At 37.3% G+C, this 15,263-nt stretch overlaps 1 protein-coding gene across 5 annotated transcripts in view; it reads right to left on the bottom strand.

Moving 5' to 3' along the window:
• LRP1B (LDL receptor related protein 1B) overlaps positions 1 to 15,263 on the bottom strand; it is a 1,609,743-nt gene that overhangs the window by 82,947 nt on the left and 1,511,533 nt on the right. For all 5 annotated transcript variants that reach the window (XM_019480601.2, XM_059727405.1, XM_059727406.1 and 2 more), the window contains 5 exons: positions 11,800 to 12,023; positions 11,410 to 11,516; positions 6,922 to 7,038; positions 5,081 to 5,254; positions 3,642 to 3,767 (listed from right to left, as the gene is read on the bottom strand). In XM_019480601.2, the coding sequence (XP_019336146.2) occupies positions 3,642 to 3,767; positions 5,081 to 5,254; positions 6,922 to 7,038; positions 11,410 to 11,516; positions 11,800 to 12,023 (748 nt within the window). The remainder of the gene's footprint in view (positions 1 to 3,641; positions 3,768 to 5,080; positions 5,255 to 6,921; positions 7,039 to 11,409; positions 11,517 to 11,799; positions 12,024 to 15,263) is intronic.

Below are 15,263 nucleotides of genomic sequence, written 5' to 3'. Positions count from 1 at the left end.
TTTGTTCAGGAGCAGCTGCATTTCCAGATCTTTGCAGCTCTCCTCAAAAATTTTCTCTAGCCTAGAGAAAGCAAGTGTTTGTTTTAAAAATATAGTTGATAAAGATTTGAATGGAGAATATTCATCTAAGTGTTAAACAGTTCATTCCACTGTTCAATGCTGTCTTCTAGAATAAGTCTCTAAACGTTTAAAATGTAATCAATGTTCTCCTTTTTTGATTCATTGTGCGGCACAATATCAAATGTAGTAAACACTCATTTTTCAAAACTGAAATGTTCCTCTATCCATCTGAGAACTGTTAGATCCTGAAAAACAGTAGGCATAAACTATGCTTCTGCTGTCAATACATAAATTAGGAACTGATTTGTGCTTCATCAATTATAATGAAATACAGGAGATGTAAGTTGAATACTTCTCTAAGAATATCGTAAATAAGAATTGGATATGAACTATTTTTTTATTATGAAATGTTAAATACACTCAAAATGCTAATCAGATGGTTCAAACAATGATAGCTAAAAAGGAGCTGGTTGCGGAGTTGTAAAAGCATATATTTGGATGATTTAATGCATGATAAGTAATTAGAGATGAAGGAAAATGTGCAATCTGGATTCAATATTTACATAAATCTATTGAGGGTATTCAGCATTCAAAATTCCTCAGATTGTTCATATAAAGAAAAAGCAGATAGGTCAATGTATCATAATATTTTTATGTATCAATTCTAAAAATGTATCATTGTATGCAGGATCCCAAAGGGATTTGAGTCAAAAATGTCGTCTTTGACAAGTTTAGAGATGCAATAATTGGAAAGGTGTACTTTACTGTTATGAAGGACCTCTTGTTTTCTGATGCTTATCTAGAAAAAACTAACAGCAAATTGTGTAGAGCCATGACAGGATGCTTCACCTTAGTCATATATAGGGCTAAAGAAATAAATCACGGCACACAGCATTGTAGGAACGTGACGAGGGAGAAGGCAGAAGTGGTGACTTCAGGTTCGCAATTGCACATGTGGATGTTGACAGCAGCCGTTTTTGTCTGTCTGTCATCACCCCCTCAACTGGCAAGTTAGTGCCCAGGGTGATAACCTCTATTTCCTGCCCCCTAGTTATACCACTGAAGGCACACTAGCATGAGGTGCTTCATTCATCTAAAAGCATCATTTATCTGAAACCATAGGGACTCTTCCTACTCAGAGGGCCCCAAAAGGATATGCTATCAAAAGGAAAACTTTAAATATCAATTTTCCTCAAGAAAACCCTTGAGGGGCGCTGATGGCTATAGGTAACTGGCCTGATTTTGGCTGTGGAGAACATACATTTCTATAATTTATTGGATTACAGAAACTCATTAGCAACTCCCTTCCTGTCTACTTATATAACACCTGTCAATTGATTTCTAAATGTTATATGATAAGCTGGTGGTCACATTGTATTGTACTGGGACTGGAATTATAATATAGCTAAATAGTAGTGTGCTTTTCAACTTTTAAGTACTATTCAACTTATGTAAGTAGAAGTTTTATTAAGTGATAGGAAAGAATTATATTTTAAGAACAAAATAGAACACCTAGCTTCTAACAGTACATATTTTAAGACTACCCAGGAGTAAATAAGTAATCCTGTCATGTGATACACTTTTCAGTTCAGTGGTAATTTCTTATAAAATGATAAATCATACTATAATTGCAACACGCATACAGTTTAGTTACAGTCAATGCATTAAAAGCAAGCAAACCAATAAACAGAAACACCAACAAAAAGAAGACAGCCAATTGCAAAATATGTCACAGTTCTTGCTGATTCTGATCAAAAGTTTCTAGATTCTATTCTCTGAGAGATTAATCCAAAACTCACTAAAATCAGCTGGAGTCTTTCCATTGACTTCAGATTAGGACATTATGACAGACGTACCGACAAAAATCATTACCATATAATCCTTTCTTGGATTAACACTGGATCAATGTGCTAGCAGGAGTTTGACAGCACAGCCAGAAAGGAAATGCTGTTTCAGAGGTATTGACTAATGTCACTTCATCAAAAGTGTTCCAAAACAATGGAGATGATAATAACTTTTAACAGCTTGAATGTGCACAGGTTGGGATACTCTGTCTACACTATATAGCCCTTCTCAAAGAAATAGAATTAGAATCCATGCATAAAATAACTTGACTGCAAAGACCTAGAAGTTGGCTCATTATTTCTCTCCTATTTTGTCTCTATTTTGCACATCATTCCAAAACAAAACAACCAATTCCCCCCCCACCCCCGATTATGCACAACTCATTTCACTTTCAACAACCTAAAATACTTTTATTGTCTTTTCTTTGGGAGTTCTTAGCATCAGCCCAGTGACTGCCAGACAAGAATGTCAGACTGATAGCAATTACAGTCCCAGAAGTCAATCAAGGAGCTAAAATAGAAATCAGTTCCAACCTAGCCAGCATTTCTTTGGCAGGCCCTAATGTTTAAACACTGAAGTCTAACTAAAGTGCCAGATGAAGACCTATGAGCCATGAAAGCAAAAATTTTACAATACCTTTCATACTATTTTAGCCATGTCAAAGTGGAGCAAAGACATGCACTTATCTGTGTGCTGAAACCCCAAGTTGTTAAATTTATGTTTATAATTTACAGAGCTTCTGCAAAAGCTGATATCTAAAGCAAATGGATAAAAAGCCCAGAAAGAAAAATCCATAACTAGAGCATAAATTGAAATCAGAGTACAAAGAAGTTATTCAGCCAAGGGACAATGCTATTTAAGCATTCATTTTCTATGTCTACTCTATAGCGTGCTTTGTTAAATGTAAGTGATGATATTCATGTGGCTGCACTGAATACTTTATGTTTATCTAAACAAAGAGATGGATTAGTCTGATATGCACAGTTGGCTGAATACTGTGGTTTTATCCTCAGAAGTACTTTGGAAGAGCATGACTGAATATAATGGCTTCAATTATATTTATTTAATTATTATTTAAGTTTCAATTTTATTTGCTATGCCACTTTTTACATATGTTATTGCTTTTTGACCACTGCTGTATAATGTATTCTGATCGTCTTTTAGGTATTCTCCAAACTGGGTAACAGTTAACTTAGGGCATGTCTATACTCCTTCTGTAGGCCTGAGAGTGCATTGAGAACCACTTCCCACCCACTTACTCAAACTCTCTGCATACCAAATAGGGAAATGAGACAGAGACAGAAGTAGGAATTTGGCATGGGGAGGCATCTTCACTGTGGCTTCACTGACTCTTTTCTGTATTTGATGTGTGTAGGGCTGGGCAGGCAAGGTTTGTTTCTCAGTGGTGCCCTCAGTGGTGCACTTAGATATCAGCAATGCTTTAGGGTAGTTAAGAATCTATTGCCTTTCTTTTTCAACAGTAAATAAAATGCCATCTTCCATCCTACTGTTAATTCAGCTCAGTCAAATAGATGTTTCTGTAGTGCTTTCATTTTGATTAATGCATACAGATTTGTCACCTCTAAATTTTGCTGCTCTATTTACATTCTGCTCCAGATCACTGATAAAATATTGGATATCACCAAGTTTTGGACTCATGTTTATTTGCCTTTTGCCATGACAGAAATTGACCATTATATTTCTCCCCTCTGTTTCACACATTATCTAATACGTACCCAAGAAGCTTGGATCAGTGCATGTTCCATTAATCAATGATTTTCCTTCTGGACATGAACACGTTGCACCAGAAGGGCTAAGCAAACAGAGGAACTCACATGTCAATTCCAAACAAGGATTAGGTGCTGTCAGAAAAGAGAAACATATATACATGTTTATTTTCTTGTATTACACTTGTTCTGGGACAGAAGTAATAATCAAATGAGACAAATTTACATCTTCTGCAAGCCCTGGTGAAACCAATTGACTGACTATCTGAAACCAATTGAATGAACACAGGGTGGGTAGTTAAACAGAGTGTATGCCAGGACAAATTAGTCCCAATAATATGCATGTGAAAACCATGAATTAAATAAAAATAACCCCCAGAAAACCAGATGCAAACTTTCCTAGGGTCTTGATGGGAGACAGATTTGCCGTTTTGATTTCATAAGCTACAGATAAACTAAGTTGTTAACCTTGGATCTGGGTTTGATGTCCCCTGAAGCATAAGGAGTTGTGGGGGACTTATGGTATTGCAGTATGGGTCCATTTGTTCAAGTTAATGTTAAATGAGTTCCAGCAGAAGAATTCCCTCTTCTTCACAACTCTCTTTAATTTCGTTTCTCAGCACAGCATCTAGAGATTTAAAACCAAAGGATCCCTCCTCTTCTAGTAATTAAGCTTTTAATCATGTAGTTTGCTAAACCTTCGCTTAAATTTAAGCAATGAATAATTCCACTAAGTTCAGTCATGACTACTCACACTAGATTGGGAATTAAAAGGCCTCATCAAACTTACAGCAAGAGGTATCAATACTATTGTCCTGATCAAGTTCTAATTCAGATAATTACTTCTAGCCTGCTTACTTATTCTTGCAATTTCAACTGGATGCAGGATTCTTTGCTTCCTGAAAGGTGGCATTCATAAATAACTGTTGCCTTCCACTATAGTGATAACTCAAGTGTTTTCCAGAAGGATTATTTTGTAAAGTATGTTATGTTCAAGGAAGAAAGACACTGCATAAATATGAAATATTTTGGCAGGATGCTGTGGGAAGTCATAATTTGGAAATCAGAAAGTTAAAAATAACCTTAATTATATAGCACAATTTTGAAAATGACACACTTACCCCCAGAATCATTGGTATTATGAAGAAAAAAAGCTGACTGGTTGTGTCTGCTGTTTTTTTTTTTTTTATGGTTCATTTTTAATGTGGATACCCAAGACCAGGCAAATCATAATTGTAGGGGGTTATAAACAGGGAAAATATATATTATTTATGTTGTTACATAGAAATATTGCAGTTAGTTTTTATGCACTGAAATATGAACAAATCCATTCTTCTTTTACACATTCAGTCAAGCATAATACATTTACAGCAGTTAGCCACTTTTTTCTTTATTCTTATAAATGATTTTTAAATAATAGCTAGTTTAAAGTAATTACTCTTACTCACAGTCTATTTGTTTGTAGCGATGAAAAATCAAGGCACTTTTTGTTTTATCAAAATCTAAGTTCAGGCGTTCAACAGAGCCTCTGCCAAATTTATGTACTCTAAATGCACCAGTTTTAGGTCCTGCTCCATATATGTAATCCTCAAAAATGTCAATTCTGTGTGGATGTAACAATCCTAAATGAAAGTAAATATGTCAGTCACATTTTAATGCTAACATTCTTCACCTTAAAATTAATAACATGCAGACAGTCCTCTTAATACCTACAAGAGTCACATAGCTCTACACGCTGTGCATACACATTCAAATGATATGAGGCAATTTTCCCAAGGGTTTTCCTCATAGAAAAACTTACCTTAGCAAATGTTCAAATGCTGAGCCTTTAAGAAGCAGAGATCTTGCAGTGCTGGTGCTGCCAAACCAGGAAGCCCCACTGCACACATCTTGGTATGCTCAGCAAGCTCCCTTAGTCTGCCTGGAGAGGGATGGCAGCAGTGCACACCACAGACGTAATTGGCTGGCTTCTCTCTGAAGAGAATACTGTCCTCCCTACTGGGCTGGACTATTAGAGTCCACCAAGTAACACTGTCTCCTTAAGTGGAGGGATCAAAGCACCCTGGGATGCTGGAGGATTATGCTGTGGATTCTTGTGCAGACTTTCACTCTTCCAGAGTGAATTGCAGGAGTTATTTAACCTTTGGGTTCCTGGGTTATTTTTCTCCCAGACTGGCCATTTTTACTCTAGAATAAAAATCCTTATGTCTGCATACTCATGGTTTCTTCTGGGACAGCAATGACTCTCCCAGAAGAAATTGAATGTCTATATGTGTTGTCTGTGTGCATAATGTAAGGTGGCCCTTCAATGAAAGGTGGGCAGGATACCACTGAATAGTCGAGATAATACAATGCATGTTCTCACTGTTACTTGTTACTGTAGCCAACATTGATTTTGTCTGGCTTCAATTTCCAGCCATTGGCTCTTGCTATGCTCTTCTCCCCTAAATTGATACTTAGTGCTCAGTATTTCCTCCATATAAGGTTACAAATATAATATACATTTCTATCTTCTACTTCAGCTTTTTAAACTGACTCTTTCATTCCAGACAGTTTTTTCCAACCCACAAACACTTTTAAGGCTTGTCTCTGAACCAATTTCCAACAAAAATTTTAAAATGTTGAAATTTCAATTCATTTAACATGGGCCTTGTTGATATTTAACAATGCTATATCATTTAATCATAATGTTGTATAACACTGTGTGATATTAAGTTAAATATGTATTGCATCTGTTAACTTCTATTTATCAAAAATATTTCTATATCACTTATACATAAATTCAAGTTTATTTTAGAAGATCTTTTGGGGGTAGGGTAAAACCCTATGAACTGGCATGAATTTTGTTCCCATGCTTTAATTCTTTACTCATTAAACCCATTATTTTGCCTATAAATAATTCAAGGCTAACCAGTTTATAATTTCTCAATTATCATGTTTATCTATTAAACTGGTGAACACTTTCACCCCAAGATAGTCGATGTGTTCTGAACAACAAATATAGGATGAAGTTGATTGCATACATACCTATTCCTGTTGCCATATGGAGTCCTAATGAAGTCAGTCAAGATGCTTTTGCACCTACTAAATGCCAAGACTGGTACTTTACAATCCACTATATTTGGATAGTGCTACGTAACTTTAAAGTAGTCTAGCTAATTATAAGAATGATATTATAATTATAAGAATTATAAGCCAAATAATCATTTTAAATGGTGGCCTCAATATGTTTAATAGCATTTCATTCACAACATGTGTCACAGAGGAAAAAAAACCCACATCTGCATACCTTGTTTACTGCTCACAGATACAACCAAATCAGAGCCATCAAAAAGAACACTGCCAATAACAGATAATTCAAAATCGGCCCAGAACAAACGCTGACTGAATGGATCAACTACAAGACCTGGAAAAAAATAAGAAGTTTGGGTTTGAACTATGTACTAGAGAATATAAAAATATACATTGTATAAGCTATATACTTCCTTATCCCTCATTCCCCATACTTGAGGGATACATTTTTGTCCTGATCCTGCAATATGCCATATATATGCCAGGGGTAGGCAAAATATGGCCTGCAGGCCAGATTTGGCCTGCCAGGCCATTCTATCTGGCCCACAGAGCCCCTAAAAATTTAGTAAATGAATATTTATTTGCCCCGGCTCCCTGCCAAAGCTGGCTGGAGCCAGGGGCAATAGGACCCAGAAGGAGCCCTCAGCAGACTTGTAGGCTTGAGCAGTCCAGCCCCACCCACCCCCAGCCAATTCCCTGCTTTCCTGCCCCCACCCTGCTCCAGCACCACGTGTCTGTGGCTCCTGGCTGCATCCCCAGACTGTGAAGCATGGGACCACGTGGTAGGGGTGTGCATGTGTGTGTGCTCACTTGTCAGCAGGCACAGGGGCAAAGTATGTTTGTGTCTGCAGGCACGGGGCAGTGTGTGTGTGTGTGTCAGCACAGGGGCAGAGCATGTGTGGGTGTAGGCATGGGGATAGAGAGTGTGTGTGTGTCTGTCTGTCTGTCTGCAGGCACAGGGACAGAGTGTGTGTGTGTGCAAGCACAGGGGCAGGGTGTGTGTGTGTGTGTGTCTGTAAGCACAGGGGCAGGGCGTGTGTGGGTGTAGGCATGGGGAGAGAGAGAGAGAGAGAGAGAGTGCGTATGTGTGTGTGTGTCTGCAGGCACAGGGCCAGAGTGTGTGTGTGTGCAAGCACAGGAGCAGGGTGTGTGTGTGTGTGCACACAGGCACAGGAGCAGAATGTGTGTGTGTGTGTGTGTGTGTGTTTGTGCAGGCACAGAAGGAGTGTGTGTGTGTGTGTGTGTGTGTATGTGTTCATAAGGTGAGTCCCACATGCACACCCCTCCATACACATGTACCTATGCCTCCCCTCGTACTGCCATACACAAACTCCAGCCACACTCCCCCCATACGGATCCACACCCCACATACCCACACACCCATAGCCCCCACAAACCTATAACCCCCCGCAACAATATACAAGAATAAGACTTCATTTTAAGCTATTGTGCAGTTACCTCTGCGTACACTACACAAACACATGTAAATCAGGACAAAAATATTTTTTGAAATTAAATTAGTGAATTTTGTAGATGACCACTTTTTAGAATATAATTTGGTATTTTTCTGGTTCTGAGATAGCAAAACCCTTTGCTGAAAGGAGTACTTCCAGGGGTAAGGGGTGGGACTTCTGGTGGCAAAGATCAGGGTTTAAGGGGTGGGACTTCTGGTCACAAGATGGCAAATAGGGGGTGGGACACCTGTCAAGGGGCAGGGCTACCCATGCAGCCCTTGGCAGCTTGCCAAAACTCAGTAAGTGGCCCTCTGCCTGTAATAATTGCCCACCCCCGATATATGCAGTGTTCCTTTGACCTCAGTGGAAATCTATGAAGGCTTGACAGCTAGACTACCAGCAGTAAACTAGTTGATGAAGATGGCATAGTCTGATGTGAACCTCCCAACTGTGTTTTGTGCTGCTTGACAGAGCAGACACAAAGCATGTGTCTTTTGTTGCTTATTCTCTTACATATTATCCATAGGAGAATAATTTAAAACAAGAAAGTTGTTTAACTTAACCAGACTAAGTATTTAAAAATATTTCAACAATGATACTCAAATATTAAGAATAAAACACAGACTGTGCCTAACCAGCCTCTTAGCAACAGCTTTAATAGTTGAATCAAGCAGCCCTTGTTTTATCAGAGAATATTTAAATGATTAATTTCCTATTTTTATTCCTGTTAAAAGCTCCAGCCTCATAGAATACTTGAACCATATAATAATCTAATTCCCTGCTCTCAGTGTCACAGTTAATCATTTTACATAAAACAGGAAAAAAGTATTTTTCTTCCTATTGATAAATAATCTAGAAAAACACACCACAAAGATATGCATTGCAAGAAAAACTTTTTTTTCCCCTTAAAATAGTTTATCAACTACAGATAGAATAAAGGGAGCTGGAAAAAAAGTATTATTCTATCATGGTAAAATGAGAGTATTTTTGGTGCTCCATTAAAAATATTAATCCTAAAGACTGAACAAATCATTCCACTGACAAAGTAAAATAAATCAGAGATCCTACTGACAGTTGAATGTGTAGATGAAGAGAATAATTTCTTGGAAAAGATGAAACGATGCTCTATGATAAATGGTAATCTGAAATTGCTAGAAGCATTCATCATGCCCTATGCTCAATTTATTCTACTATGTTTTAATAAAATGTATTTCAATTAAAAATTAATACAGAAATAATATATACTTATTTTTTCTCTCAGAGGTAAATTCCTGAAGTCAGTTTAATGAGAAAGAAGCCACTGCTTTACTTTCCTCATACTTGAACATATGGCATCACTGTGGTGTGTGTAAATCCTCTAAAATCAAGCATAAATGCCTAATGTCACACTCACTTTTATTTGGAATGGGAAAACTCATACTTGGGAACACATTGAGGAGCAGTAGGATACAAGCACTCAAAAAAGCGTCACACTTTTTTCTAATCAGAACAGTAGTCTTATTTGAGGGAAGAATAGAAGCCATAAGAAAAAAAAATGGCCCAATTTTTGGCGTGCGGAGAAGATACTAGTAGTGAAAGGCTATAAATCTGGGTAAAATATATAAAAATCTGTCAAAACATTACAAGACCCCAGGGAATTGTATTTTTCATCATATAGACAGGGAACAAAAATACAAGGAAGATGTCATAGAACATATTTTTCAGTTAGCAGATAGATGGAATAGAACATTTTGCAAACTTAAAGGTGCAATAACTTTAAACCGAGCCTGACTATTAATTAACTAATGCTTTCCAGTAAAAAGCAAGACGAATCATTTATTAATTTCCACTTTATTCACCCCATTAAGAATTCAGAGGTGTAGCCAGATGTTTAGCTAAAACTTCCTAGAATAGAAAATGGATAGAGATAACTATCATGAAAATAAGCTAATTCAAAGTCATGTTTCTGGTCTGCCTAGAAATAAAACATCTGAATTTTAGATCAGTTTGGTTTTAGTCTTTCTAGCAAACCTCAGTGAGGCTAAAACTAACCATTCATATAACAAAACATGAAAAGCCTTTCTATTGTAAGATGAGGTGAACCAGAGAATTGGGAGTGTAAGACCATCTTAAAACATTATTTTATATAGACTGAAAAGATCATGATCATGAAAATGACATTTTGTTTGTTTGTTTGTGTTCCAGAATTTGAGTGGTCTTTTCACAGCTTTCCTTACCTGATTTGCTATGGTATAAGTTGTTAGATTGTATCTAATCAAGTAAGAAGAGATCATTTCTTTATATTTGTAAAGTGAAGAATAAATGCTCAATACTATAAACATGATTTAGAATCAACTTAGAGAGAAATGTAGTTATTTTTTATATGATCAGAAAGAAAGAAATAGACCAGTGGTGGCTTAATAATAGATGTTGTTAGTTAGATATGATCCATCAGATCTGTATTTTGGTATTTCCTTTGTCATGAACACAATTTTACTTTTCTTTTCCTTTCTACCAATGGACTCATAATAGTAACTCACATGATCTTTACTGTCACTTTTCTTGTTAAACTTAAATTTATAGATAATTAAGTTGTCACTTCTCTGAATAGTAACATATCTTTTCATATTTTTATTTAAATGAATGGGTTTTGAAGTTTTCCATGGCATTCAATGCAGTAACTATTAGACTGAAGGTATTTTTATATATGTAAGCATATAACTACTAATTAGTTCTGCCTTAACTGATTTTTTCATGTTAGCTAACAATTTTTGAACAGCATTTACTTAAATCAATTATCTTTACTTTTTTAGTACTGTCTTATAAAGTCACTGGGCGTGTTTACATGTTCATTAATGTGCACTAACTCTGTGCATTAAATATAGTACTTGCAAAAGGAAGTACTAAATAAACATGTAGTAGGCTGCCCTCCTGAGCATTACCATGATCGGACATTTTTTCCTGATGGTTAATGAGCAGTAGACTAATACTACCGTGCATTAACCTAATAGAATGGTTTTTGCCATGACACTGTAATGTGCAGTCATCAGTCCGTTGCTCATTAAGTGTTTCATGTAGATGTGCCCATTGTGTTATGTTAGTTACATCAAGTTATGTGATTTTAAAATATAATTAAGAATATTCAGCTGTAACTATGCATGTCTAGTATATAAAATGCTCAGCTCTCTTAAAACAGGTACTGGGATTCAGAGAAGAATTTCATACTGAACTACTAAAAACTTTGTAAGGGAGGAGGTTGAACAGCTGTATACCTGTAGGTCTTTGTAAATTTTTCTGCACCAGTATCCTTCTCAGAGTACCATCCATTGATGCTTCTTCTATGTGAGAGTGATCCCCAATGACTGTCCAGTACATCATTCTAAAAATAGCAAATATAAAACAGTTGTCCTGAATTAACATAAATTAATATCTTTACACCTCTATTCCAAAACTCTCAAAATACTTTACATCCAGGAGGTGGAGAAATTTTAGCCTCATTTTGCAAATGGGAAAACTGAGGTAGAAATGCAAAATAAATAATCTAACCAAATTTACACGTTGAAAACCTTATTACATTTTATTTGCTTACATTTATGTTTGTACTTCTATTATTGTTAAAATGGGGGGAAGGGAAATGATAAAATGCCACCAAAATTACATACCCCTTTTCTGGATTTACAGCAATTGCATATGGTTCTCCTGCCATATTAGTAAGGAGTCTTGTACAGTTTGGTCCATTCAACTGTCCTACATTAATGGAGTATCTTAAGCTCGTCCAGTGAGTTGTATAGTAACTGAACCAATGCATTCTAGAATGATCAGTCCAGTAAATATTTCCAGCAATCCAATCAACAGCAATGTCTCTTGGTCTTTTGAATTCAGGACACTAGAAAGAACAGATTTTGAAATTAGCATTATCAAGTTTATATTTTGTAGTATTTTCGTATTTGCAGGTTTGGATATTTAACTTCTATATGGGCACATCTACATAAGATGTTTACTGCAAAGCTGACTAACTAGCTCCACAGTAAACATCTCAGCATCTACATATAATCCCAGGAGCCTCCCCAGAGCAATAAGACCTGGAGTTTATTGCTGTGCATTAATGGCACATGTAGGCATATCCAATATGACATAAATAAGATATATAAATAAATAAAAGTTTGTAAAGCATGACTATGAATAATTATACTGATTATATTTTACTGGCCACATATACAAGATATAGTTTCAAATACAGAAATAGAGCAATTTATGATTATATGACTAGAGGCGCACAAGTCTGATGTGAATATATTCAGTAGCAGAGAAGTTTCTCCAGCAGGTAATATCCATTTGTTCACTGGTTCACAGTAGCGGATAGTACAGAAGTGAAATTTCGCCAACTGTTTCCCTACTTCTGAATGAAGCTAGTGCCACTATAGTGATTAAGAAAAGGTGACCAGCTTCTATTAACATGGTAAATAATAATAATAAAAAGTTATTATTAAAAAGACTGAGCTGATGCTATAAATATAAAGAATTTTATTCTAAACGAATTTACAAAATGTATTTCGTTACAGTTTGACAAGGGCATTTAATTGCTCAAGAAATGGTCCAGTTTCCTGATAATTGGAATAAGAACCAGCCTCACTGGGCTAGAATAAGCCCCCTCATTGGGGCTTCTACTCTGCCCTTCACTGGGCTGCTGGGCCTGAAGCCCCTTGGGCCTCAGGCTTTACTCAGTGGGTCTGGGCTTTGTCTCAGGCCCACGTCTCTCAGCCTGGACCCTGCCTCAGGCCCCACGCAGTGGGCCTGGCCCTGTGCTAGGGGTGTGCTCCTCTAGCCTTTCCGCCTCCACAGGGTCACCCACAAGGCAGTGGGGGCTGAGGCTTTCCAGAGTCCCATACTCACCTTTTACTGGGGAAACACTGGTGTGGCATTTCCTGGAGACTGCCCCCAGCAGCCCCATCATGCCATCCTCCCCAGCACAGTGTAGCTTTCAGTCATTCCCCAGGACCAGGAACCTTCTCCATCCCCATAGTTCCTACCCTTGACCTCCAGGTGTTCTGGGAGCAGCAGTACTCTGGTCGGGAAATGTTTAACCTTTAGCTCCCCAGTTGTAACTGCTAGTTCTGCTTTCAGAGCCCAGCCTTATATCTAGCCTCTGTGGCCTCTACCAATCAGGTGGCCTCCTGACTCTCATGTGACCGCCTGATTGGGTCTTCTCCCACCTTCAGGCTGCTTGCCCCCTGCTCACACCCCTTCAAATGCCAGGCACAACCAGTGCTCTAAAACATGAACCCCCTACAAGTTGAATATGACATTATATGTGTGGCCCTATTAGGTCACAGGAAACTAATGAATTCTGCCATTGGTTAGTGCTTGTAAACACAAGCATTATCCTATAGTGGCATTCTTTGGCGCACAGCAACTTATGTGTAGATGCTGACAGGGCTAAATATGTGTAGATACTGACAGGGCTAGCTGGGGCGTGACGGTGCTTCAGTGTGAAGACTGCCTGCCAGATAGTCCCACACTAGAGCGCCCTTGTGCCCCAGCCAGCCCCTCCACAGTACACTGAGCCAAGTCAGAGCAGCCCTGGGTCCTCTGCCAGTAAGGGCTGCTCCAACCCAGCTCAATGTGCTGCAATTCTGGGCACATGTGTAAATGTGGTGCCTAGAAGCTATAAACTCTGGCATGATACAAAACTGAATGTATTATGTCACATGAATTGCACATGTAGATACTCTGAGAGTATGCTAATCTAGATACAAATCCAATAGCGGGCTGATGGGGGCAGGAGGGCACCATGGCCCCTGAACATGTACCTGAAGGCTGGAGTCTTCAAACTATTCTGTAACAACCAACAGGCTTCTACAACTTACTCTATAAAGGAACTATCTCTGAATGGATAAAACAGATGCTTTAGGATTCTTTCCTTTGGATTTGATACCTTTGGGGGACTTTCAACCTTATATCATCTTAAACAGAGAAGAAATTTCTGTTCCTAAGTAACATAGTCATCTTGTCACAAACAGATATAGATATATTACATATTATCTTTACTCATTCATTTTGATTATACTAATAACATTATTAGAACAAAATCAATGTACTCCTCTCTCTCCAAAAAATACAGGAAAAACTACTTCCCATACGTAACCACACACACACACAGATTTTTGACAAGATGACTCTATGTTACTTACGAACAGAATCTTCTTCCTCCGTTTAAGGTTAATTGAGGTTGAGAGTCCCCTAAAGGTATCAAATCCAAATAGATACACACCTCTTCAGCAAGTAAGACTCACCAGTGAATAGAAGGTATGCAGTATATATAGATCAATGATGGACATTTTGGCATTATATTGAAAATTATAACTTTGTGAAACTATGCCAGCCTTCAATTCCACATGAAGGTAGCATCAATAAACATAAATTAAACTGGAGTAAACTGTTAAGTTTGCAGACTGATAGTAGCAACACAACATCACTGTACCACAATTGTTTTGAGTAGCATACATAGTTTAAATTATTAAAACAAGGTGAAAATCACAAACTGCACAACTGAAGGAAAGAAGATGAACTTGTAGAAGGACTCTGATTATATTGGCTGGAAGCAAGCTGGGAGGAACTGAGTTATTCTGATGAGGCTTTGGCATGCATGTGCATATTTGTATATGTGATACATTAGCAAGTGATGTTTATCCTTAGGGGTCAACCTCTGCATAGTTATGCTATGTAAAAAACAGTAAGAGTCACTGAATAAAAGTAACAATGAATAAAATTGGTATTCCTTTAGTAAGAAGTATAAATTGGAAATATTTGTAGAATTATTTGATACAGTTCAGATATTTGCAACTTGAATTACATAGCAATTTGCCTACATTATTGATTTGCAATGGGTATTAACTCAGCCCTCATATTTCTTTAGTATGGAAGATATTGTCATATCTCTGCTGAAACTGGTAGAAACCCACAGAATTGAGCTTATTCAAGTTCTCTTTTAAAAGCAAAATTACTGAATTAAAAATTATCTTATATTTAATAAATAACCAAGAGGTAGCGAATGCCCTCACAACCCTGCAGGTAATAGTTAAACATCATAAAGACATATTTCAAAAGTAATTTGGAACTTGTTTTT

Source organism: Alligator mississippiensis, chromosome 4 (genome assembly GCF_030867095.1).
Source record: "Alligator mississippiensis isolate rAllMis1 chromosome 4, rAllMis1, whole genome shotgun sequence".
NCBI lineage: Eukaryota > Metazoa > Chordata > Crocodylia > Alligatoridae > Alligator > Alligator mississippiensis.
The sequence above is the reverse complement of the archived record's forward strand: the minus strand, read 5'-3'. Positions and strand labels throughout refer to the sequence as shown.